General features: G+C 48.3%; 3 protein-coding genes across 3 annotated transcripts in view; 2 read left to right on the top strand and 1 right to left on the bottom strand.

The window, feature by feature from the left end:
* LOC310827821 (erythroblast NAD(P)(+)--arginine ADP-ribosyltransferase-like) overlaps positions 1-20530 on the top strand; it is an 840324-nt gene extending 819794 nt beyond the window's left edge. Inside the window, exon 5 of the transcript XR_014556500.1 lies at positions 20292-20530. The gene's annotated coding sequence lies outside the window, so the exon portion shown is untranslated. The remainder of the gene's footprint in view (positions 1-20291) is intronic.
* Positions 1-26667, bottom strand: part of GIMAP8 (GTPase, IMAP family member 8) — a 212140-nt gene extending 185473 nt beyond the window's left edge. Inside the window, exon 1 of the mRNA XM_083704055.1 lies at positions 26616-26667. Coding sequence (XP_083560181.1) covers positions 26616-26650 — 35 coding nt within the window. The 5' untranslated portion in view covers positions 26651-26667. The remainder of the gene's footprint in view (positions 1-26615) is intronic.
* Positions 1-26726, top strand: part of LOC310827680 (uncharacterized protein) — a 919426-nt gene that overhangs the window by 737634 nt on the left and 155066 nt on the right. The window lies entirely within an intron of this gene.

Genomic DNA, 26726 nt, shown 5'->3' with positions numbered 1-26726 from the left:
TGAGATAACCAGCATCCTATAACCAACATGCTTAATTTTGATTAATGCATGAAGGGGTTGATACCATAGAGTAAGCTGCCCTGCTAGGCCTAGCAAGGTCACTTCCCCTTACTTAGTTCAGCTTCCAGTCTACAGGTGAATTTCAGCAAGTGAAGAGGTTTTGAGCTGGTTGCTGCAGCTCAGGCTGCATGGCTCTTACAAGCCTCTTTTGAGTTGCTAACCAATAATTTGGGAACTTTCACCACCTGTCAACTAAGCCAAGTTTTAATGCCTGTGCAACTTTTCTGACTTGTATGGGAAAGCACAGGAATCTGACCTTGGAAGAGTTTGTAAGTAAACCATTTAAAACTTTCCAAACATGGTGGTCTTTTTCTATGTCAAAGGAAGAGGGGAGCTTTGGAAGGAACTTGGAAGGGCATATTTTAAAGGTCTAACAGCCACAGTTTACTTTGCTGTGCGTTTTGTGATTTTAAAGCTCTGCTGGGGTTCTCTCGCCCAAGAGTACTAGCCTCTAACTTGGGTCTTGGCATCCCAGGAATTCTCCTTTTTATACCTATTTTTTCCTTGAACCAACAGAACTGAGACATCCCCAACCACTGCAACTGAAAGATCCTTCAACAACATTCTCCCCTCCTGTGCTTTTTAGCTACTGATATTCAGAAGCATCGCTGCCTCTAACTGTGGCAGGACTTAGGATGTGGTCCAAGATTCCATTATGCACTTATGATGGAGGCAGGCTGCCTAACTCCTCTGTCTCATGAGACAATGGAGGAGAGCACTTTTGGGGGTGAGGTCAAGCTGTTGGAAGGTAGCAGCACCTCCTGTGGCAGCAGAGACTGATGTGGGAGAGACATGTTTTGTTGCAGCTGGGGCAGATGGAGGTGTCCAGTTGTGCTGCTGCATTTGCACTAGAGGGTTTCTCCTCCCAGCAGTCATTCCTTCTCTGGCCGCACTATGGATGCACGGCCTGACTGTCTGTCTCCAGGCACTGAGGTCATCTGCAAGGGATTCCCACACAGCAGGGTTGATGTTGCCAACCTTCATTTTATGTTTGCAGACATCTTTGTGAGGCAGAGTTGGTCTGCCAATTGGTCTGGTGCCAGAAGCCAGTTCCTTGTGGAGTACATAATGTGGCATGTGAAACACAAGAGCAGTCAAGTACAACATTCCTAGAGTGAACATGTTTACACATGGGGAGGAATGTCCAGCCAGCAGGTAAACTTCCTGTTTCCTTCTGGGCTGAGACAGACTTCCTCTGCATGTTACTACAGGTGGGCGTGGCCTCACCTGTGCAGGTAACAAAAGCATAGGACTGGCCCCCATCTCTCTCTCTGTGACTACTTTAGTCGAAGAAGCAACATCTGCTTAGCCAAAAATGCTCTCTTGGGTTCCAGCCAAGAGAGGACAAAGGGACTGTCTCTTTATGGGATAGTTTCCAGGTTTATGTTACTTTTCTAAGCTAAGTCTGCCTTCTGGGATCCGACTGTGAACAGAATGTTAGTGAGTAAACTCTTTTAATACTTTTATAGAAGACTGTGCCGTGTCTTATCTTTTATGAGGAAATAATGGGAAAATACCAGAACAGTTACTATAGAGGCTTTAGCGAGCCTGAGCAAACACATCCGCTGTGAGTTTAAAAGGGGGAATGTTACTCTGCTAAATTGTGAACCTGTTAACACAAGTTGGAAAGGCTATAATCAAACAATATATCCTCTCCTGCATCCCTGGACATTCCCACACCTAACACCAAACAAGCATTTATATCCTCATTGTTGTCATCTTACTTTAGACGCATGGGAAGATTGGAAACTGCCTTACACTTAGTCAAACCGTTGGACCCAACTAGCTCCAGGTGCTGTTCAGTGACTAGCAGCTGTCACTCTCTAGAGTCTGAGTGCAGAAGACATTCCCAACCCCACCTGGAGATGCCAGGATTGAACCTGGGATCTTCTGCATGTGAAACACGTACTTCTACACTAGGGCTTTCCTACGTCCTGGACACATCCGGGAATTGGGCTGCAAAACAGCATCCAGGCGGATTTCTGCTGAATCAGCAAAATGTCCAGGAAGACCCAAACGTATGGCAGCCCTAGTGTGGAAGCAAAAATCCTTTGTCGGGATTTTCATTTTGGGGTATATGGCAACGTTATTCTACACTCACCTGCAGCCCTTTGCATCTCTCTCTGTTGTCTGCTGCTGCTGCTGGGGGCAGGGGGCCCAGAACTACACAGGAGTCGGGGGGAGAGCCTGTGTGATAGGTTCCTGTCCCATAGGATCAAGGAGAAGGCTGACAGGAACCTGTGTGACAGACTGCCGGGCCCAATTAGCCGGGAGCTGGTTCTGCGGCTGGAAGATGGGGAGTGCGAGGCTCGGCCGCAGAGGATTGTGCCTGCGCTTAATTGGGCTCCTGCATCCTCCCCATGCTCCTTCTTAACTCAGTGATTTGATCTCTCTTAATGGCTGTGTGGAAGGGAAGGAGAAGCGCATGGCCCAGTGGGCGGGAACGGCAGAGCGACCGAGCTCCACAGCATCGCCTCTGCAGGGCTGATTCTGCAGAGTTGCTTTTTCTCCCCAGCTGGGCCTGTGCTTCGCTCTTCATTTCCGAAATGCAGAGGAAAGAGGGCCTCTTCCAGATGAGCACAAGACTGCTAATAGGTGGCGCATGGATGCAGGTGGCGCTGTGGTCTAAACCTCTGAGCCTCTTGGGCGTGCTGACTGGAAGGGCAGTGGTTCAAATCCCCACAACGGGGTGAGCTCCCGTTGCTCTGTCCCAGCTCCTACCAACCTAGCAGTACGAAAGCACACCAGTGCGAGTAGATAAATAGGTACTCCTGTGGCGGGAAGGTAAATGGCGTTTCCATGCCCTCTGGTTTCCGTCACAGTGTTCTGTTGCACCAAAAGTGGTTTAGTCCTGCTGGCCACATAACCCAGAAAGCTGTCTGTGGACAAACGCCAGCTCCCTTGGGCTGAAAAGCGAGATGAGTGTCGCAACCCCAGAGTCGCCTTTGACTGGACTTAACCATCTAGGGGTCCTTTACCTTTACCTAAAAGATGGCAGGTGATGCAAGGCAAGGCACTGCTGTCCCATGGGGCTCCCTGTCTCAGAATCACAAGGGGTTCAAGAGGGGCTCCTCCTGGCAGTGCCATCAGCCGGGGAACTCACTCAGCAGAATGAGATGGAGGGTCCCCAAAGACTGCAGGCAGAGCTGACCACAGCTAGAAGTGGAATCACAGAGAGGGAAAGGGATATTGACAAGCTGGAAGGTGTGCAGAGGAGAGGAACTAAGATGATCAAGGATCTGGAAATGAAGCCTTGTGAGGAGCTGGGTATGTTTAGCCTGGAAAAGAGGAGACCAAGAGGAGATACGAGAGCCATCTTCAGATATCTAAATTCACATACTTGATTGTGCATACTCTTGACCACTCTTAGCCAAAGTGTGGGCATGTTGACTAATGTCCAGCCTAGCTTCCATTGCAGAGGCATCCCCCCTGAAATGTGTCTGCTGAGTTGTTCACAACTATTCATTTGTATTTGTTGATATTTTCCCCCCAAGTCTGTATCCTACTTTTCCATGTCTTGCAAAACACCAGAGGATTCTAAAAAATAGCAAAAATAGCACATGGATTAAGGAAACATTGGCAAAAGCAGTAGGTAAAACCCTCTAAACTGAAAGCACCAGAAATAATAATGTTGTTTTGTACACCTCATTCTCCAGGTGGTGAGAGACTCTTTGGCGCCTCTTCAGTTTCCTTGGACTGAAAGTTAGTGGAGTCTGTGGTGTCTGTAGGCTATATGGTTTCATTGACAAATATATATACCACCTGAGCATAGGGTCCTGGGTAGAGGGACTCACAGCATTAACACCCCAGCTGAACTTGCTTCCCCACTAGGGTTCCTGAAGAAACCCCACAAATTCACAGCTCTGGATTCTTTCTGACCAGCTCCCAGCCCAGCCAAAAACTCCCATGCCAGAATTTGCCCCTTTAGCCTCTTGATCTCCTTCGTGGATCATGTGACATCCAGCCATGTGAGGTGGGAAAAGGCTGGGCCCCTCTTCTCTGGAGAGCAGCATCACTTAGTTGTCACTATGGCAACATGGCTCACTCTTTAAGATGCTGATGAGAGCACTTTACCGCCCAGCTAAGGCCATTATCTTACAAAGATTAAAAAATTCCTTCCAGTAGCACCTTTGAGACCAACTAAGTTTGCTATTGGTATGAGCTTTTGTGTGCATGCACACTACTACAGATAGCTGAAGAAGACATCTGAAGAAACGTGCATCCACACAAAAGCTCATACCAGTAACAAACTTAGTTGGTCTCTAAGGTGCTACTGGAAGGAATTTTTTTATTTTGTTGTTGACTAGGGCAGACCAACATGGCTACCTACCTGTATGTTACAAAGAAACATTCTCCCTCAATGAATTGAAATTCATCTTGTTAGCTTGCGCCCAGTTCTCCAATCTGTTAAGGTCATTTTGAATTCTGATTCTGTCTTCTGCAGCATTAGCTACCCCTCCCCGCTTGGTGTCACCTACAAATTGGATGAGCATCCCCTCAATTCCTTCATCCAAGTCATTTATAAAGATGCTGAACAACAGTGGGCCCAGGACAGAACCCTGCGGCACCCAAATTCTCACTTTTTTCCAGGATGACAAAGAACGCTAAACGTATTGTCCTTGTTTGGCATATTCCATGTGCTACTTTTCTGCTCTTTCTACATCTGATTTGATGTCATTTCCTTTATTTTATTTTACTTTATTATTTTACACACACAGTTATCCAAGATTAGCCTTTTGTCCTGGCTTACTATTCTTAACCCAGTCCTGGTAATGGCCAGTGAGCTTTGCGCAACACGACAGGGACTCCGCATTCCAGCGGGAAGAGGGGTGACGTTGGCAGAGAGCTCGGATACCAATGCCAAGCACTGCTTATTTTCCCTGGGGGTTCTCAAGGCTACGCACCTTTTTCCCCTGAAGAAAAGCACCAGTTAAAAATGTGGCGCTTGCTGTAAAAACTTCACGGTGTGTCCTGGCACCTTTTTCCCCTGGAAGTAAAGCACTTGGTGCCTGGCAGCCTGCTTTGGGTGCCAACCGGGCAGTGAAGCCTCTGCCGTGGCTGACGAATGACCACCCAACGCAGCCTGAGCTGCGTCAATTTGCATGATCTTTAAATCCTAGAATATGAATGAACGGGACACAAATGCCCGGAGGGAGTTGGCGAGAGCAATTTATGCACTTAGTAGCATTAACAAACACGCTTTGAGGAATTCACAAGGAAATTCGCTTCCCAGGTGAGAAGTGTGTTTGAGTGCTTCCTGCTTGCGCTCTCTCTCTCTCTCTCTCTCTCTCTCTCCCTCCCTGTCTTTGCTAAGCATTACTTACACCCCAGTGAGGAACTTGCTTTGGGAACATTCAGCGGCAGAAGCGCCCTTTCTGACTGCCAACCTGCCCACGGGCTTTAAGCTGCAGGGCCAGGAAAGTGGAGGGCGGAGGGGTGCGGTGTCTGCGTGTGAGGGGAAGGGGGCCAGAAGTATAAGGGGCAGCTGAGGGCATCCTGGAACGGGGAGGTGCATTTGCAAATAGGGCAAACGGCTAAATGCATTCTCAACGTGAAACTAAACGCTGCTTAAAGTTTTGCTGTTAAATCGTTTTGGTAACCGCAACAAACAATGCCTGGAGCGTGTCAGCCAGCCCGGTGCCTTTGCCCTTGCTGAGCAGAGCGCTGAAAGGCAGAAGCAGGTTGATCCCTTACTCCCTGAGAGACGGGGCAGGATCCTGCTTTCCCTTTGTACTCCCAGAGGTAAGGAAAACAGCCTTTTGCGTGAGGATAAGAGGTGGAGAAGAGGTGGGCCTGGAGAAGAGGTGGGCATCCCTGTGGAGTGAGCAAGGTCTACTTTCATTCTCAAAGAGCCTCTAAGGATGCAATCCAGATCAAATCTTGCCAAACCAGCGTGGGTGTGCGGGAGCAATGAGAAAATTTGAATTAGCAGGATGAGCTAGCCACTCTCCTTAATTTAGACCAGTTCCAAAAAGGGAAAAAAGGAAAAGAAATGTATTTATACCATGTTTAAGAACATGAATGGATATGCAGATTTGTGGGTTTAAGAAAAGGTTTAAAGAATAACAAAGAGAAAGCAAACCACCCTACAGAGGATAAAACAAATCTATATGCAGATGGTGCGTTCTGGATTCGGATACTCCTGTAGTGGCGGCGACAGAAGAACTTCAACCTTGCATCAAAGTCCCCCAGTGTCAAAGGAGCTCGACTGAACTGCGTCTCTGGGGAATTACTGCCTCAGCACACGAGGAAAGAAAACTCCTAGATGAAGCTCCGCCTGAAGCAGAGCGCACAGTATCTATCAATTTACAATGTCAAATCCCCGTTCTGCAATACCCGCAGAGCAGCAGTTTATACACCGAAGGAGCAATTATATACTTGGTCAACAATGCGTGGGAATCTGGACATGCAGGGACGAAGGAAGGAAGGAAGGAAGGAAGGGCTGAGAAGTCAGAATGAAGGTGAAAAGGGCAGCAAAAGCAGGTGGGAGAAGCAGGAGAGATTGTGCGCAAGAACAGCCATGGCGGTGTAGTGGTTCTGGGTTCAAATCCCTCTCTCAGCCACAATGCTGACAGAGGTGACCTGGAGGCAGCCACAGCCCTTATCTACCTCAGATACTTGTGGTGAGGCCTTGTTGGTGTGGGATGTAAACACAGGAGCAGTCAATGGCAACATTCCTAGAGTGTACATGTTAGAACATGGGGAGGGATGTCTGTCTAGCAAGTAGGTAAACTTCCTGGGGACGGACTTCCTCCGCATGTGACCAGAGGTGGGTGTGGCCTCACCTGTGCAGGTAAATGATAAAAGCACTGGGCAGGCAGCCATATCTCTCTCTCTCATCTTCATCTTCTGAAGGAGCAACATGCCCTCTTAGCTCTCAGCCAAGAGAGGACAGTACTATCTTCCTATAAGATAGATTCTAAGTGTATGTAACCTTTTTAAAGCTGTCTGCCTTCTGGGATCATATTGTGAACAGAACGTGAGTAAACTCTTTTATACTTTTATAAAGACTGTGTCGTGTCTTGTATTTTAAGAGGGAACAAAAGGGGAAATTACCAGAGTAATTATTATAGAGGTTCTAGCGAACCTGTGCAGACGTTACCGTTGCGAACTTAAAAGGGAATGTCATAAACTCTGCTGATATTTTGGGAACTTGTTAGTACAAGTTGGATAAGGATATAATTAGTCAATATATCCTCTCCTGCACCCCAGAACATTCCCACAGTTGGTGTGGACAAGCACCTTTCAGCGGTGGTTCTCCTCTCGTGGAATGCCCTCTCCTGGGAGGTGTGTCTGTCTCCCTCACTGCTGACTTTCAATAGGGCTTTGAAAGCATCCCTGCTTGGCCAGGCACTTGTTGGCTGAAGGATACTGTTCCTGGCAACCCTGACATCAATACAGTGCTACCTTGTTTCTCAAACTCCGAAAACCCAAAAGTGAGTGTTCCAGTTTTCGAAAAAATTTTTGGAAGGCGGGCTTCCAATGTGGGTGTCAGCGATTGTTTCCGGGGCGCCTGCACCAATCAGAAGCTGCGCCTTGGTTTTCGAACATTTCATTTTTTTTTATAATAATTTTTATTAAGGTTTTCCAAATTAAAACAAATCAAAACAAATTAAATCCAATTTATAAACTTTTTGCCAATAACCAGGACTTCCCCTCCCTACCCCCTCTTGTGTTCCAAATCTTCCAAATAAGCAATTAAATTCAACAAGTTCTTATCCCCAAATTACACTCATCATCAATAACCCAATTTATCCAAATTCCCATCCCCTAAGATCGATCTATTCCCTTCCACGAGTTCCCCCCTTTCAAACATAGTACAGATGGAAATAAAATAAATATGAGTAGTGATTTTACAGCCTTTGGATTCCAACTTTCCCTCCCCTCTTTCCCCTTTGCGTTTCACCTATCCCTCTACTTCTAATATCTTCCTGGAGTTCCCACATTACACTATGTCCCTCAGGTTCTTTGCCAGTCTTTAATTACGGGTGTCCAATCGTAGAAGGAGTCTATCAAAAAAGGGGCCCATTTCTTCTATCCAGGTTTTTATATCCAGGAGTAAAAACTCCAATTTTGTTTCCATAAGCTTGTCAAACCTGGATATCCCAAATGTTCCCTCTCCCAGTTCTGTCCAGTTCTTGTTATTTCCTTGTTCTTGTCAATCATTCTCCTCCTTTTTATTTCTCTGTTCTCCCACAGAAATGTTCTTTTTCCAAAAGTTTCTAGTGTCTCTGCAGAGGCTTGTTATTCATGGAGCAAAGCATTGCATCATGTTCCTTTCATTTTCCAACAAATAGTTCCATTGTTTCCTGTAGTGTATAGACCTCTGTAGACAAAATAATGTTCCATTCCTGCAGTTTCCCAGGAGATTAAAAGTTCCATTCAACTGTTCAAGTTTCCTGTCAAAAACACATGCAATATCCCTCGGCTCCTCTAGATGGATTACAGTAGCAAAGTTCCCTTCCAGAATCACATCCACCAGTCCAAGTAGCTTGTTAGCCGATATTTGAAACAGTTTATATTCAATTTATAACAAATATAACCGGCAAAGTCCTCATAACAAAGTCTCTATTTTAATCTTCCTTTTTGACAGCTCTTTGACAGCTGTCAAAACCTCCGTCGCTTTTCTCCAGGCAGTTTCACGAATCGCTCCAGGGATTCCGGGGGGGGGGGGGTTGCTTTTTTTTAAAACAATTCCACTTTTCTCCTCCAGCTCAATCTTATAATTTTCCCTCGCGAAGTTGCTGATTCGGCAAGATAAGGTTACACTCGATCTTAGTTGTCCAGTCCTTTGTTTTGGCTCTTCTACAATTTAGGGGTGGGCTGACTTTCTTTTTTCCGCCTCCCCCGTTCGCTCCGAATTTTAAAAATTTATCCCTTTTTTTTTTAGTCCATATTCCAATTACTCACGGGTTCTTCTTTAGAGCCAAATTTTCAATAGAAGAAGTCAGCGCTCTCCGCCGGATGGCATGCGGCTGCGCTCGGCAGGGATAGCAGAGAACTCAAAGCACCACGCTTCTCCCTGGCACCCGATCCGTAGCCTTTAAAAAGGCTCCTTCACGAGTCGGGAGAGCGCTAACGGTGCCAGCCGAGTCTCCATGTCCACGGCCTCCTCTGGCCGTGGTTTTTAAGGGTCCCCGCATCGCCGGTGCGGTAGGACCCAGCCCCTGCCAAGCCGGCTCCCTCCGGAGCTCGGAGGGAGTCCGCCATTCGGCGATGGCGCCGACCCGGAAGTCCCGGTTTTCGAACATTTCAGAAGTGAAACGGACTTCTGGAATGGATTAAGTTTGGCGCTTTTGTTTTTGCTATTTATTTTGCGTTTTTGTTTTTGAGGCTTTTTCAGTTCATTTGTTTTTGTGACTGTGTGGAACCCAGTTCAACTATTGATTGATTGATTGATTGATTGATTGATTGATTGATTGACTGATTGTGTGACTGTGGAAATGGATAAAAGCCCCCCACCCGAACAATGACTATCATCACTGCAGATAAGAAAAAAAGTTAATTTTAATTTTTATCATCTACAAGACTGTCTTATTTATTTTCTAGTAGAGTAAATTGATTATTGCCTTCATTTTATGGATCAATGATCTCATTAGATAGTAAAATTCAGTGCTTTTTTCCCTAAAAAAATGTTTAGGGGTACTCTCATTTTCCTACTCATATTGAAATACTGCCCCACAATGAGGCCAAACTTAGATTCACAAAATGTTTAGAGGTATGCTGTCAGGGGTTCAGAAGGAGAGACACAGGAGGGGGAGCAAATGGAGAGTGAGGAGGAGGAGTACGAGGGAGGCGCAGGCAGTGACAGTGGCCAGAGTTATTCCACAAGCCTCTCTAGCGAATCGGAGGACTCACAGAAGGGAGCGCCGGTGGCCAGAGCGAAGGGGGCTCCAGGGGGGAAGCCCCAGGAGGAAGGGGCTAGTGGGGAGTCCCTGAGCAGCAGTTGGAAATCAGGACCAGCTTCTCCACCAGAGCGCAGTGGGGAGGGGGAGTCCCAGGAGTCGGGACCAGTGTCCTCACCACCAGCGGGAGGAGAGGAGTCAGATTTGGCAACGCCCACATCAGGAAGCGGGGAAACGGTCAGAAGGAAAGTCACCGGCTGGGCGCGCGCGCCAAGTTCAAATGTACAGGAGCGCGGCACAGCAGGGAGCCCGGAAAGGGAGCCAGGTCCTAAAGCCCGCCGGAGGGAGGGGCAAGACTCAGGAGGCTCAGCGTCAGAGGAGTCCAGGAAGGAGGGAACCCCAGAGGGCAGAAAGACCCAGCGAAGGAAAGAACAGCGTAGGAGGTGGAGCCGGGCTAGAATCTTAAACTGGTGTGGGTGGAGCAGTGAGTCAGAGGGGACTTAGCCGGTCTAGCGTCGAGACGTGGGTCTGCGCGCCCAGAGCTTGGAAATGGAAACTAAACTTTAATAAAGACTTTTGTATATAACATTCACTGGGCGTTGGTCCTCTGTGAGCTGGGACCTAGCGGCAGACCTGACAAGTTTTGTATATAACATCCACTGGGCGTTGGTCCTCTGTGAGCTGGGACCCAGCGGCAGTCCTGACATATGCGTACCCCTGCATCCCCCAGAAATAAGCACTGGTGAAATTCATGTTAAATTGCTGTTTTAGGTGTTGTTTTTAAAAGTCTAGAATGGATTAATCCATTTTGCATTACTTTCTATGGGAGAGCATGCCTTGGTTTTGGAACACCTTGGTTTGGGAACAGATTTCCGGAATGGATTAAGTTTGAGAACTAAGGTACCACTGTAGTAGCAAATGTTTCAAACTGCTTTTAAGAAATGTTTTGAATGATATTGTTTTAATGATTTGCTTGCTGCCCCAGGCAGAAATGACAATAACGCTATCAAAAAGGATGCCATTTTGATCCTTTCATCTCCCCACTCCTTGCTTAAGGGGCGACTCCATTCTGCAATCTCCCCACCCCCCCAACCAAATCCCTTTTTCCACCGCTGCTGGAAAAGAGGTTAGCATTCAGCAGGGAGGATGGCGTGAGGAATGAATGTGGCATCTCATCCGGGAGCCACAAACCCACCTGGATTTAGGTCAGAAAGATCCTTATTAATTGCCTCATTTTTGCAGCTGCCAGCAGCCATCCAGGGCGGCTTATTAGGGAGATGGATGGCTCCGACAATCCGACATGCCGTCAGAGTCGTTCCCAAGAGGAAGCCAGGAAACTCCGTCTCCTTCCCTCCTTCCTATGAAAAATCCACAGTAGTGACTCAGATGCAACCAGGAAGGTGAGGGCCAGCGCTTAAGTGGTTTCCTAAACTCTCAGGTAGTGTCAGGAAGGCTGGACCATAGCTGTCAACGTTTCCCTTTTTTAAAGGGAAATTCCCTTATTCAGAATAGGATTCCTAGCAAGAAAAGGGAAAAGTTGACAGCTATGGGCTGGACTCGAGAGCAGGATCTCAACCAGACCTGGTCACCCTGGGACAGATCTTTTTCTCTTTCTGTTGAAACTTTTATTGGTTTTACAAATACAAAATACAGATAAACAAAAAGTAAGAATAACATATCTGTGTAAAGAGATTCTCTGAATCTGAGAAATTCCCCCCCATCGCCTCCATGGAACCTCATTTTAATCATCTACAACTGCATGTTCATCCATACTCCAGTTTTTGTATCAAACCACAATATCCATAGTATTTTTTACACTACAAGTGAGTAAAAATCCTGCTCTTGTTTCCATCTGCTTACAGTGGGCTCCTATGTAGCTTATACCCCCCCTTTCTTTTGTAAAGTTTTTATCCTCTTGGTTCCTGAGTTTCCCAGTCAGCTTTGCCATCTCAGCATAGTCCATCAGCTCGATTTGCCATTCTTCTCTGGTCAGGACTTTATCTTCTTTCCATCTCTGGGCTAGAAGCATTTGGGCAGCTGTTGTTCCATACATAAAGAGTCTTTTCTTCTACTTTGGTATGTCGGTACCTGTAATTCCTAATAAAAAGGCTTCTGGTATCTTCTTCTTCTTATTATTATTGTTATTATTATTATTATCTTCCAAAAACCCCAGGGAAAGCTCCTGACGTGGGCCCACTGCACCTCCCTTCCCCAGCCTCCCAGTTGGGGTTTGGAGTGGGGTCTGTGTGGCTGCAATAAGGAGACTGAGCACCATCTAGCTGGGCAGGTCATCAGCAGCCCCCTCCCTTCCCTGGGGGGGGGGTTAAGGAGGCAGGACAGTTTTATTTCGTTTTAAAGGGGAGAGAGCGTGAGTCGTGGGGGTGCAGAGATTGTGTGAATGAACTTAATGCTTAGTTTATATTTTTCGTTAATGTTTCTAATATCGTTTTATAGATTCTAAGAAAGGGACGTGGGTGGCACTGTGGGTTAAACCACAGAGCCTAGGGCTTGCCGATCAGAAAGTCAGTGGTTCAAATCCCCGCAACGGGGTGAGCTCCCGTTGCTCGGTCCCTGCTCCTGCCAACCTAGCAGTTCGAAAGCACGTCAAAGTGCAAGTAGATAAATAGGTATCGCTCCGGCGGGAAGCTAAACGGCATTTCCATGCGCTGTTCTGGTTCGCCAGAAGCAGCTTAGTCATGCTGGCCACATGACCTGGAAGCTGTATGCCGGCTCCTTCAGCCAATAAAGCAAGATGAGCGCCGCAACCCCAGAGTCAGCCACGACTGGACCTAATGGTGAGGGGTCCTTTACCCTTATAGATTCTAAAGGCTGCATTGATTTGTTAATCACATGACGAAGAAGAAGAAGAGAAGAGTTTGGATTTGATATCCCGCTTTATCACTACCCGAAGGAGTCTCAAAGCGGCTAACATTCTCCTTTCCCTTCCTCCTCCACAGGAAACACTCTGTGAGGTGAGTGGGGCTGAGAGACTTCAAAGAAGTGTGACTGGCCCAAGGTCACCCAGCAGCTGCAGGTGGAGGAGCAGGGAAGCGAACCCGGTTCACCAGATTACAAGACTACCGCTCTTAACCACTACACCACACTGGCTCTAATTGTGACTTGCCGTAATTGTGAGGTTTAGCCCATTTTTCGTTGCTGTTTTGTTAAGTTTTTTATTACTATTGCAACTGTTTCATTGATAATTTGTTAATTGTTTTATATGATGTATGCTGTATTCGCAATGCCCTATTCTGCTGTTGTTGTTTTTATGTTATGGTTATTTATTGGTTGTAGGCCGCTTTGAGATTCATTTGAATGAAAATCAGCATAGATGTACAATAAATAAAAAAATCAAAGGACACTTCCGCGTGGTTCAGTGGGAGCCTTGAAAGAGCAGCCGGGGGTCCTCTGAGGCCTCTCCTCTCTCCTGCGCCAGCCCTGGAGATGCAAGGCATGTTTATTATGGGAGCGCAGTTTATTATCAGTCTAAGGACTGCTCAGGCAATCAGCACAAAATGCATGTCCAGGAGAAGAGGCTGTGTGGAATCGAGGTCAGGCTAATGAAGGCATCCCGGGGGGTGGGAGGGAGGGAGGGAGCTCCTGCAAGATGCCTTTGCTCATCGGATGACTGGGACAAAGCCACCCCAATACAAACTCTCCCCAGCTAACCTGGAAGACACTCCACAGCCCCATTTAAAGTAACCCAGAGAGGGAAAGGTAGCTGGGGAGGCTCCCAGGCAGAGGGCCTTCTCAGTAGCGGCACCCACCCTGTTAAAGAGATGAGTAATTATATAACATTTAGGAAACATCTGAGGGCAGCCCAGTATAGGGAAGCTTTTTTGGGTTTAAGGTTTTGCTATGTTTTTATATATGCTGGAAGCCGCCCAGATTGGCTGGGGAAACCCAGTCAGATGGGGAAGGAAGGAAGGAAGGAAGGAAGGAAGGAAGGAAGGAAGGAAGGAAGGAAGGAAGGAATATCCAGTTGAGGTCACAGAATCATAGGACTGTAAAGTTGGAAGGGACCCTGAGGGTCATCTAGGCCAACCCTGTGCAATGCAGATGATCAAACCTGCAACCTTGGCATTATTGGGGGAGTGTTCAGGGAGGCAGGAGAGGATATATTGTTTAATAATATCCTTCCTAACTTGCGCTTGCAAGTTCTACAACTTAGCAGAGTTTTAACATTCCCCTTTTTAAATACACGTCGGTTAGCTTGTTGCAGGCTAGTTTTAGCCTCTCAATATAGGATTCCTGGTAATCCCCTTTACTCCCCCTTAAAAAGAACAGAAACAACGCAATCTTGTGTAAAAAGTATAAAAGAAGTTTACTCACATTCACTCAGTTCACAGATGGATCCCTGAAAGCAGACTTAGGTTACAGAAGTATATACATGCGGAACTATCTCACAAGGAGATAGTCTCTTTGTGCTCTGTTGGCTGGATGCCAACAGAGCATCTCTAGCTGAAGAGTTGTTGCTTCTTCGAGGAAAGGAATCAAGAGGGGGCTTTGCTCCTGGTCCTTTTGTTACCTGGACAGGTAAGGTCACGCCCATCTCTAGTCACATGCAGAGGAAGCTTGTCCCAGCCCAGGAGGAAACAGGAAGTTTTCTACTGGCTGAACCAAGCATCCCCTTGCATGTCCACTCTAGGAATGTTGTTCTTGACTGCTACTTGTTTCACATCCCACATTTATCAGCACCATGCTCTAACCAGCTGAGCTATCCAGGCAATGACTAGTGTAGAATGTCCCCCCCCCCCCATCTTGCTGCCTTTCAGAAGGAGATGAAGATGACTCCGTTTTGTCCAGGATTGGGGGTTTGCATCTCCCTATGTACTTAAGAATGTAAAACGTTGTCACACTCTGCAGGTGGTGAGGCCACACCAACAGCAGCGCAAGGAATGCCAGCCCAGCCCATGCACTGCTGCTCAAAAGAGGGAGAGGAGTGATGCACCTGCCCTCCTCCATTCAATGCACCCTCCATGAAGTTTAATGGAGGGCTGAGGAGACCCTTTGCCCAGGGGCTTAGCAACCCCCTGGGTGGGTTAAACTCAACCACAGCAACTGGAAGCAGCCGGGGTGGGAGAAGCTGTTGGGTTTTAGCAAGGGGAGAAAGGTGGTGGTGGAAATTGAACAGGGGAAAATCCCCCAGTGTAGAATGTTTATGTTTGTATATATCTATACCTACATATCCACACACACAAAATGCAGGATAGTAGCATATCAAACTATATTCAGTGCAAAATAAACTAATTAACAGTAAGAACTCAACGCAGCAGAGTAGCTACTGAAACTGCTGCTGACGAAGGTCTGGCTTGTTGCATTTTGTTGTTTTATTGCTTGCGGTTAGCTGTTGTTTTCTGTTCTTATATTTTAAGCTGCATTGTAAAATAGTTTTGAAAGCTGAGAAGTGGAAGAGACTCCCTTGGGAAGTGGTGGACTCTCCTTCCTTGGAGGCTTTTAAGCAGAGGCTGGATGGCCATCCATCATGGATGCTTGACTTGAGATTCCTGCATTGCAGGGGACTGGATTGGATGACCCTCGGGGCTCCCTTTAAAGGTAAAGATAAAAGGACCCCTGATCATCAGGTCCAGTCGTGGCTGACTCTGGGGTTGCGGCACTCATCTCGCTTTATTGGCCGAGGGAGCCAGCGTACAGCTTCCGGGTCATGTGGCCAGCATGACTAAGCCGCTTCTGGCGAAACCAGAGCAGCTCACGGAAACGCCGTTTACCTTCCCGCCAGAGTGGTACCTATTTATCTACTTGCACTTTGAGGTGCTTTCGAACTGCTTGGTGGGCAGGAGCAGGAACCAAGAAACGGGAGCTCATCCTGTTGTGGGGATTCGAACCACTGACCTTCTGATCGGCCAGCCCTAGGCTCTGTGGTTTAACCCATAGCGCCACCCACGTCCCTTTACAATCCTCTGATTCCATGAGTCTGTGACCTGCTCACAGGGGACTGATCACAGCAAAGAGCAGATCCTAACAGACACACTCTTTCCTGTCTTGTGCGGATTGTGCAGTATGGGGCTGAGGATCCCCGCCATGCCCCACACCCTCAACTACCCTGCCCCTCTTTAGCCACCCCTGTCAGGGCGGTTTAATCGACTCCTGTTATGCTCTGGACCCGACCTCAGCATGGGAGCAGGGAAAGAGCTTTCCTTTTGACTTCCAAGAAAGAAACGGTTCAGCCGTTGGAAATAATTGCTGCACTTTAGAAATCTTGAAGGATTTCAAGAATAATCCAAGCAGCATGGAAATCCTTTTTGGAGGACTCTCAAGGGGACGGCCTCCTACTTGCTTTCGCTTAAGCTTAAAAAAGAGAGAAGAGAAAACCGCCTTCTGCGGGCTCAGTGACCTCAGAATTCCAAGGCGTGGCAAAACCGGAGGGGGCTCTGCCCCCACTTTGGGGGGACCAGGGGCAGGATGGGGGGTGGCTGGGACCTGCCCAGAGCCCTAAAAATGACACATAGTCCTCAGTGCAGCAGAAACACCAGAATCCGGGGGGGGGGGGGGTGTGCCTCAGCCTCACTTCCTGAATTGCCCCCCATGCACCTCCTCCTCCCAGACTTCTCCCTCGCTCACTGTCCCCAGGCTGGGAGCCTTCTTCCCTTGGGGGCTCCTAGCTGGTGCCCCCACCACGCCTCTGCATCCATGACAGTACATTTTCCATGTGGCTACGCCCCCCCCCCCCCGTCCCACAAGCAAGGAAGAAGGACTCTAAGGAGGGAGCCTCTGTTTACATCCTGGGCAGGCCCCCCTTAAACAGAAAGAGAATTGCACATTAAAGGACGTCCTAAGAACGAGCCTTAAATCACTGTTTACCTAAAACAGCTGGAAATGTAAATGCGGAGAACAGAACACAGATTAATTGGGTCTCTCTTCCCCTGGGCATCCTGCATACCTTAAAACCATCCCACATGGTGCATTGCAAGAGAAGCTGAAGGGCACCTTGGGGTGCTCTGCTGTGTGAAGACACCCCAAGTCCCAAGGCCTTTAGAGCTTGGCTGTGGGCCCCTCCCAGAATGTGACTATTTTGCAGGGGTGATCTAATTGTAGGCCAGCAAATTTAAGCTGCACAATAAAAATGGATTTGGCACTCTCTTGTGGGAGACAGCAACAAACTGCCTGCAACACCCCACACAGTTTTGTCTACCGTAAGAGAATCCTGGTAACTACAGCTTGCCTCTCACAGAGCTGCCATTCCTAGCGTCCGTAATGAACTGCAGTCCCCAGGATTCTGTGGGGGGATACATGCTTTTAATATAGGGTGTGATCCTGAGCCAGTGCCTCCTTTTTGCACCAGCACCAGCAGTTCACCATCCAGGCATGTTTGGCCTTGTTGGCGCCAGCTGCTTCCATGCGCTCCCCATCTCCCCACAAGGCACTTCTGTGTAGCATCTTCACCCCCTGAAGAAACCATTCTAGCATCCCCCCTGTCTTAACCTCACAAACAAACAAAGACCTCCAGGACCAGCCTGGCACTCTGGCACGTGAAGGTGGCATGGCTGTTGCAGGAGGCGCTTCTCCCACACTGGAAGGGACACACTGCCATCTGCAGGCCACTTGAGAGCCCTAAGGGAGGCTGCATTGCAAGGGCTCTGGGACAGAGAGGGGGCAAGGAGGGGGAGAAGGAGGAAGGGGCTGTGGGAATGTGGATAGTAGGAGAGGATATATTGATTAAATATTATCCTTTGTCACTCACACTAGTGAGCTAGTAGCAGAGCACATTCCCTTGCTGGAAGCTGGTTGATGGATTAGTCACAACAATCCAGTCTGGCTTGTCCAGATTGGATTGTTCCTGGTAAATTTCCCCTTTAGTTCCCTCTTAAAAGCAATAATGAAACAACAGTTTTCTATTAAATGTAATGATAAGGTTTACTTACATTCAGTTCACAGTATGATTCCGAAGGCAGGCTTTAGCTAGTAGTTACAGTTGCAGAGAAAAGTGTGGCTTCATCCTCTGTGAGGGATGAGCCCATGTGCTGCTGGCTGAGAGCCGGCAGACAGCAAAAGGCATCAAGAGAGTCAAGAAGAGTGAGAGGAAGGTGGCTGCGTGATTAGCCCCTTTATAGGGTCTGCCAGGGTCACACCCATCGACCTGGTCACAAGCAGGAGGAGGATGCTCCAGACTAGGTGTGACAGCAAGTCCTCCTGACTGGAGCAACACTCCCCTGTGTGTCCACTCTGGGCAAACAGGAAATGTTGTATTTGACTGCTTTCTGTGATGTTATATCATACAGGAGCCAGCCTGCTGCGTTTGGGCTAAGGGGGAGCAGGGAGAGAACAGCAACAGACAGTGCCTCAATATCACTGGCATGGCTACCCTTTCGGAGAATGACTGGGAAACCTGGCCCAAATGACTGCATAACTGGCCATTCACACATTCACGGGGGAAACTGGAACAGGGTCATGGTGTGAGCCACATATGATGGTGGGCAGAGACTCCCTAGAACGCTTGTGCATGCAAAGACCCTCTTTGGGCCTCATATACTCTCTGAATGCCACCTGACGATGCTTCAGAAGGTGCCTTGCAAACAATACATGGCACGGGAATATTTAGCCCTTTTGTTGCAGATAAACAGATATAGAAAGTGACCTTCCAACTCTACAATTCTGTGATTCTATGAATAAAGGCATTGCAGTCATACCTGGGGTTTACAGATGCTTCAGGTTGCGTTTTTTCAGGTTACGGATCGCTGAAACCCGGAAGTACTGGAATGGGTTACTTTTGGGTTTCGGTGGCTGCGCATGTGCAGAAGCGCTAAATCGTGCTTTACACATGCACAGAAGCACCGAGTCGCAACCCACACGTGCACAGATGCGCAGACACGGGTTGCGAATGCTGCGGGTTGCAAACGTGCATCCTGCACGGATCATGTTCGCAACCCGAGTGTCCACTGTATAATACGCACTCATCCGGGATTCACCACCCTTTCCCCATAAGGATAAGTTGGCTCAGAATAGAACTTAAAGCCCAGATTTTCAGTTGTTTGAGTATCTCTCAACAAGGCGCTCCTTTTGGCTCAGGGGTCTCAGGGATCAGCCCTATGCTTCACTGGGTCATGGTGAATTGGGAGTCACAGAGCATCACTTCTGGCAACTTTTTGACCAGGGCAAGTCTTTCCTGTATGTTCCTCTGTTTGTGCTCTGCTTCCTTGAATAAAGACTCAGCTTTGCTGCTTGTCTCCGAGTCTCTGTGCTCACCTGTAGCTGAAGCAGCCCTGAAACAGGCTGGCTGAAAGTGCGCACGTTAAATCCAAGCAACTTGGGGAATTTAAAAGCTCTTTTTGCGCCAGGTCCTCTTGGGGTCAGCCGGCGCATCACGAGCTTTTGAGCTCTCTGCCTTGCTGGGGAGGCAAGGCCTGCTCAGAGCCCAGACATGGGGATGCTCACATGAGATCTCACAGCGCCACCTGAGTAAAAGGTAAAGGACCCCTGGATGGTTATGTCCAGTCAAAGGTGCCTATGGGGTGTGGCGCTCATATGGCTTTCAGGCTGAGGGAGCCGGTGTTTGTCCTCAGACAGCTTTCCAGTTCATGTGGCCTGCAGGACTAAATCGCTACTGGCACAACGGGACACCAGAGCACATGACGGAAGCCAGAGCACATGGAAACGCCATTTACCTTCCTACCACAGCAGTAGCTATTTAGCTACTTGCACTGGTGTGCTTTTGAACTGCTAGGTTCGCAGGAGCTGGGACAGAGCAACTGGAGTTCAACCTGTCTGGGGGATTCAAACTGCTGACCTTCTGATCAGCAAGCCCAAGAGGCTCAGTGGTTTAGACCACAGCGCCACCTGCTGTCAAAATGAGTTTCCACTGTCAAAAAAAGGGTGTTTCTGTGAAAGGCTATTTGGTAACAGAAAAGAGATGGTTCCTGAGGGAGGGAGAGTCTAAATTGATGGTGAAGTTGAAGGTTCAGCAGCGTTACTTAGAAGAAGTGGCTCACTAACGCAGACGATCTAGAAAAAAGGACTTGGCAGACTTCACTCCCACCTGCTCTTATACCAGGAATGAGAAACCCAAAAGTGCCTTAAAATTCAAGTCACAGGGATGTGCAGCACTTCTTGGCTCTGATAGGGGAAAGACCCTAATCCCCTCCACCTATGCCAACTATGAAAGCAGTGGGTGCTCCGAGGTTGGGGGGGGGGGGCAGTGCCGGATTTATGTATAAGCTAAACAAGCTATAGCTTAGGGCCCCACTCACTTGGGGGGGGGAATTAAAGGGGAAAAAACCCCTGGGTGTACATTTCCAAAATATAAGATAAAAAGCAAATAAAACCTACATCCAGCAACAGTGTTTGTGTGTTGTGTCAGCTCCTATGATGTAAGTCCTGGGCCCCGCCTGCTCTCTCAAATATCCCTGGTTTGCTCCTTTCTATATACAGGGTGCCTACATCCTGCTATTTATAATTATTAGTAGTTTGCATCATATATTTACACCTATTATTATTTCATGTTATAGCAAGTTTCTGGAGACTAGATGATGAGTCTTTGTAAATGGTGTTTCTAAAGGAACTTTTTTAATTGCCAAATGGCAATGTGTTTGCATTATTAAGTTCATTATGAATAAATCATTTTAAGTTAGAGCTTAATAATTATTTCACTATTAACATACTTCTTAATTATGTTTTACTGCTAATATACTTCTTAATTGTATTTCAGTTCAACAATTACTTTTTAAAAACACGTATTTCGTTATGTGCAAATGGCTTTAGATACCCATCAGGTCCATAAATGACCATATAGCATATATTCAACACAAAAACAGGGACAATTTGTTGTTGACAAAGGACAGGTGGACATAGAAAGGGCCCCATTACCTTCAGGAGCTGAGGGCCGCATCAAACCTAAACCCAGCCCTGTTCTGGCCCAGGCAAAATGCATTCATAGAATCATAGAATCATAGAGTTGGAAGAGACCACAAGGACCATCGAGTCCAACCCCCTGCCAAGCAGGAAACACCATCAGAGCACTCCTGACATATGGTTGTCAAGCCTCTGCTTAAAGACCTCCAAAGAAGGAGACTCCACCACACTCCTTGGCAGCAAATCCCACTGTCAAACAGCTCTTACTGTCAGGAAGTTCTTCCTAATGTTTAGGTGGAATCTTCTTTCTTGTAGTTTGGAGCCATTGCTCCGTGTCCGCTTTCGCCCCATTCACAAGCCAGATTTGGGGGGGGGGGGGCTTTGAGCCTTTCTCTCGCTCCTCTCTCCTCCTACCACGATCTCGGGCTGGCAGAAGAAGTTTGAGGGGTGGCAGGCTACCTGCAAAACTGCCCCCCTCCGCAAGCCAGATGGGGGTGGGTGATGGGGAGGCAACGTCCCAGCTCCTTGGGCTAAGACGTCCCTGGCCCATCTCCACTCCCCAGAGTGGGAGGTTTCGATTCAAGGTGGGCTGTGGAGGTGTTAGGATCCCAGATGTTGTTGTTGAGTTGTTTAGTCATGTCCGCCTCTTCGTGACCCCATAGACCAGAGCACGCCAGGCCCTCCTGTCTTCCACTGCCTCCCGCAGTTTGGTCAAATTCATGTTGGCCTCTTCGAGAACACTGTCCCACCATCTCGTCCTCTGTCATCTAGAAAATTTCCACTTCCTGCCTACCTTGAGAAACACCATGCGCCTATTTATGACCTTTAGGTCATCAACCCTCCCATATCGACTCATGGAGATAAAGGATACCCTATGGTGGTTCCATTCTCTCTGCCCAGTGAGGGTATTTAAGGACGAAACAAGGAGGCAATTGGTCCCTTGCATAGAGTCAAAGCTAATGCGGATAAAGGAAACCAAGCTCAACACTAGAAATACTAATTGCCCGAAGGAAGAAAAGAACTCTGTAAGCCTAGAATTACAAGACCTGAAGAAGAGGCTAATGAGTATAAAGACTGAGATTTCTACCCAAAATATAAGGACAGTAGAGCCTAGAGCACAATATTTAAAGACGTCCAACAGCTCTTTATCCCATCGAAAGACATCAGTGCAACTCCCTGTTCCCTTTTCAAACGACACCAAATTAGATGAGGAATTTGGCGCCTCCGACATTTCCATGGCAACAACACATAAAGAACTCTATGTTGCTGACAATCTGGAGATATCCAGCACCAAATCTACATCTGGACCTTTGCCTAATGTTCCAAAAACTTATCAGAATGATCAGCCTTCTCTACTGTACTCCTGGCAAGACAGGATTGACAGATCTTCCGAATTTGAATCTGGCTCTTTGTTGGCCAGTGATCCACATTTTATAACACATACCCCATTAATACTTCCACAGCCACAGATAGAACCAATAATCCTCCAATTAACCCAGGAGGGAAAGAGGGATTGACAGTTAATGAAACACCATGGGACTGTCCCCCCCACTTGGGGTGCGGTTGGTTGGGTTTTATCTTCTAGGGATACTTACCCTATCAGACCTCCACCTCTTTCCCATACCATTTTGACCCATGAGTCCTGGCCCAAGGATGACTTGTTATTGAGGGGATGTTACCCATCTATTGGGGAGGCTAGTATGGGATCTGGGATTTCCACAATTGAAGGGCTAGGGAGGAATGGCGGTGGGGCTAGATATCTCTATCGGCGAAGGGTTTCGAGATGCAGTGATCCTCGTACCCCTTCCAATCTACGCCCCATCCCAAGGCATGAGGGTAGGAAGAGCAAGGATTACACACCTCCGACATTGGTGCTGTGCAATGCCAGGTCCATAGGCAACAAAACCGCCACCATGCGTGACTTTTTTGTCTCACAGGGGATTGACCTGGCTTGCGTGACGGAGACCTGGGTACGGGAAGGCGAAGTAGTCTCCCTACATGAGATAACACCCCCAGGTTTCTCTATCCTCCATCAATCGCGGACTGTGAGTCGGGGGGGAGGAGTAGCGTTGTTATTCCGGGAGGATTGCTCTTTCAGAGCTCTGCCATCACCGGCGATCTCCGGCATTGAATGTGTTGGTCTCCTGTGGGGCACCAAGGAGAGCTTGGCTGTCTGGCTGGTGTACCGACCACCCAGCACACCTGCAGCCACCCTGTCAGACCTGCTGGAGGTGGTGGCAGGCTGGGCCTTGGAGTTCCCAAACCTACTGTTTTTGGGAGACTTCAATGTCCATGCCGATGCCGCTCCCTCCTCACAGGCTCTGGACCTAGTGACTTCCATGGCAACACTAGGGCTCTCCCAGGTTGTTTTGGGCCCTACCCATCAAGCAGGCCACACGCTGGATCTGATCTTTGGGGCTGGCATAGATGTGATCATGCTCCCTGCTGTGGAAGTGCCATGGTCTGATCACTACGCTCTGAAAGCCAAGATTGACTTCCCGCTCCTCCCTGGCTCGGGTGGCGAGCCTATTTGGGCTCGTCCGCGAAAACTGACGGATCCTGATAGATTCCGACAAGCCTTGCGGAACCCTGCTCCTCCTGGCAACTCATTAGATGACCTTGTTGAAGACTGGAATAACCGGCTCTTGGCAGCCATTGATGAAATCGCACCTAAGCGCCCTCTGCGACCCCGTCGAAACCGGGCCCCTTGGTTTACTGAGGAGCTCCGGAAAATGAAGCGGGATCTCAGACGGCTAGAGCGAGTATGGCGACGGACTCGTGACGGAGCCTCAAGAACATCTTATAGGACGCTTATGAAAGCCTGAGATGGCTATGAAAGCTGCTAAGAAATCTTACTTTGCAGCTTCCATTGCATCCGCTAGCTCTTGCCCGGCACAACTTTTTAGAATAATTAGGTCAATAACGTCCTTAAGAGGACAATCAAATTTAAGCACAAATTCGACCCACAGCTGTGAGACATTCGCGAGTTTTTTTGCGGATAAAGTCCTATTGCTCCGCCGTGACCTCCCTGCCAATTTAGATACAGTGACTGAACTGGAGGCCCCTCGAATGACTTCAGGTCCAGTGTTGGACCATTTCGATCGGATACTCCCTACTGATGTGGATAGATTCCTCCAAGTTAGTAGGCCCACCACCTGCCTCCTTGATCCGTGCCCGTCTTGGCTGATTAGGGAGTGTCCAGATGTTGCGCGGACCCCTCTGGTTGAAATTATCAATTTGTCCCTTGACACGGGGACATTCCCAGGGGAACTGAAGGAGGCAGTGGTGTGTCCACTCTTAAAAAAAACTTCATTAGATCCCTTAGACCTATCCAATTACCGCCCAGTTTCAAATCTCCCATACCTGGGTAAGGTAATTGAGAGAGCGGTTGCTGAGCAGCTTGGTAGGTTTCTGGAGGAAACATCGGCATTAGATCCATTTCAGTCCGGTTTCCGTCTTGGTTTTGGGACGGAGACGGCTCTGGTTGCCTTAACAGACGATCTCCGTAGACAACTGGATCGAGGCGGGTCAGGACTGCTGATCCTTTTAGATTTGTCAGCAGCCTTTGACATGGTCGATCATGATCTTCTGGACCACTGCCTCGCAGACGTGGGGATACAGGGCATAGCCCGTAACTGGTTGTGCTCTTTTATCTCTGGTCAGGGACAGAGGGTGGCACTAGGGAGGGAAATGTTGTCGCGCCACTCCTTGGTGTGTGGAGTGCCGCAGGGCGCAATTCTCTCCCCGATGCTTTTTAACATCTTTATGCGCCCCCTTGCCCAGATTATCCGGAGCTTTGGGCTGGGCTGTCACCAATATGCTGATGACACTCAGCTCTATCTGCTGATGGATGGCCACACCGACTCGGCCCCAAACACATTGACCAGATGCTTGGAAGCTGTGGCTGGATGGTTTCGTGGGAGCCGATTGAAACTAAATCCTTCGAAGACAGAGGTCCTATGGCTAGGTCGGGATGGCATGGGGATGAGGGACCAACTCCCTTCTCTTGCGGGGGCCCAATTAGTGCCATTGCCTTCCGTTAAGAGTTTGGGTGTAATCCTTGACGCCTCCCTTTCCATGGAGGCGCAGGTTACAGCAACAGCCAAGGCGACATTTTTCCACCTTCGCCGCATCAAGCAGTTGGTCCCTTACCTTTCCCGCCCTGACTTGGCCACAGTGATCCATGCGACGGTCATCTCCAGGCTTGACTACTGTAATTCGCTCTACGCGGGGCTGCCCTTGAAGCTGTCCCAGAAACTCCAGCGGGTACAGAATGCTGCAGCGAGGCTCCTCACGGGGTCTCTGCCATGGGAGCATATTCACCCAGTGCTTTTCAAGCTGCACTGGCTCCCGGTGGAGTACAGGGTCAGATTTAAGGTGCTGCTTTTGACCTTTAAAGCCCTTCACGGCCTAGGACCCTCGTACCTCCGGGACCGCCTCTCCTGGTATGCCCCACGGAGAGCCTCAAGGTCCATAAATAACAACACCCTAGTGGTCCCGGGCCCTAAGGAAGTTAGATTGGCTTCGACCAGAGCCAGGGCCTTTTCAACTCTGGCTCCGGCCTGGTGGAACGCTCTGCCTCATGAGACCAGGGCCCTGCAGGATCTGATTTCTTTCCGCAGGGCCTGTAAGACAGAGTTGTTCCGCCTGGCCTTTGGCTTGGAGCCAGTTTGATTCCCTCCCTCCCCCCCTCTCTCTTTTTTCCCCCTTCTTTTCCTTCTCCTCCTGCGATGAGGCTACATTTTAATATTTTAATGTTCCATTATTTTAATTGTTGTGTTTTATTTTTGTTTTTAAGTTTGTAATCATTCATCTTGTTTTTATTATTGCTTGTAAGCCGCTCTGAGCCCGGCCTTGGCTGGGGAGGGTGGGGTATAAATAAAAAATTATTATTATTATTATTATTATTATTATTATTATTATTATTATTATCCCCTTCTCCTTGTGCCCTCCATCTCTCCCAACGTCAGGGTCTTTTCCAGGGAGTCTTCTCTTCTCATGAGGTAGCCAAAGTCTTGGAGCCTCAGCTTCAGGATCTGTCCTTCCAGTGAGCACTCAGGGCTGATTTCCTTCAGAATGGAGAGGTTGGATCTTCTTGCAGTCCATGGGACTCTCAAGAGTCTCCTCCAGCACCAGAATTCAAAAGCATCCATTCTTCGGTGATCAGCCTTCTTTATGGTCCAGCTCTCACTTCCATACATCACTACTGGGAAAACCATAGCTTGAACTATACGGACCTTTGTTGGCAAGGTGATGTCTCTGCTTTTTAAGATGCTGTCTAGGTTTGATGTTGTAGGTGGTGCTATTGAGCAGCATCAAAATATTGGGAGTTGAAACAAAACAAAATAAATAAAAAATATAAATATAATAAAGCTCATACCAATAACTAATTTAGTTGGTCCCTAAGGTGCTACTGGAAAGAATTTTTTTTTTTCCGACTACGGCAGACCAACACGCCCACCTACCTGTACGTAAAATATTGGAGGTTTGTCACAAAAATATGTACTGAATTTCAAAACAGATGCTCTTCCATAAGGGATTCCAACTTCCAAGGTACGACTGTATTGTGGAGGAGAGGATCGGGGCCCCTCCCCCGCCCAGCAGGTGGGGCTTCGGCTCTGGAGGACTCTCCCTCCCTTTCGGATTTCCTCTCCTCTCTAGGAATGCAGCTCAGTGCCTTTTAATCCTTAGCAAGCCGAGCAAACCCAGCCCTCTCCCTGAAAAACCACAGGCTTCATAAGCACCTGCTAGGCTAGGCTGCCTCAAAGTTCTGAGACTCCAATTCCCAGCATGCCTTGCCACTGGTCCTGCTAGCTAGGGATCATGGGAGTTGTAGGCTAAAAAAACACCTGGAGGGCCAGGTTTGAGGAAGTCTGTTAACTAGGTCCTGCAGAGGCAGTCTACCTGAAGTCTAGGCTTAATGGGGACTCGACCTCCATTCCTGAGGAGATTTCCTCCCAGTCCTCTACTTGCCCTTGTCCAAGATGGCGGTGGTGCCTCCTCCGCCCGCTTCTT

This window comes from Podarcis gaigeae, assembly GCF_964106915.1.
Source record: "Podarcis gaigeae genome assembly, chromosome: 12".
In the NCBI taxonomy this organism is placed as follows: domain Eukaryota; kingdom Metazoa; phylum Chordata; class Lepidosauria; order Squamata; family Lacertidae; genus Podarcis; species Podarcis gaigeae.
This window is presented reverse-complemented; position numbering and strand designations above follow the sequence as displayed.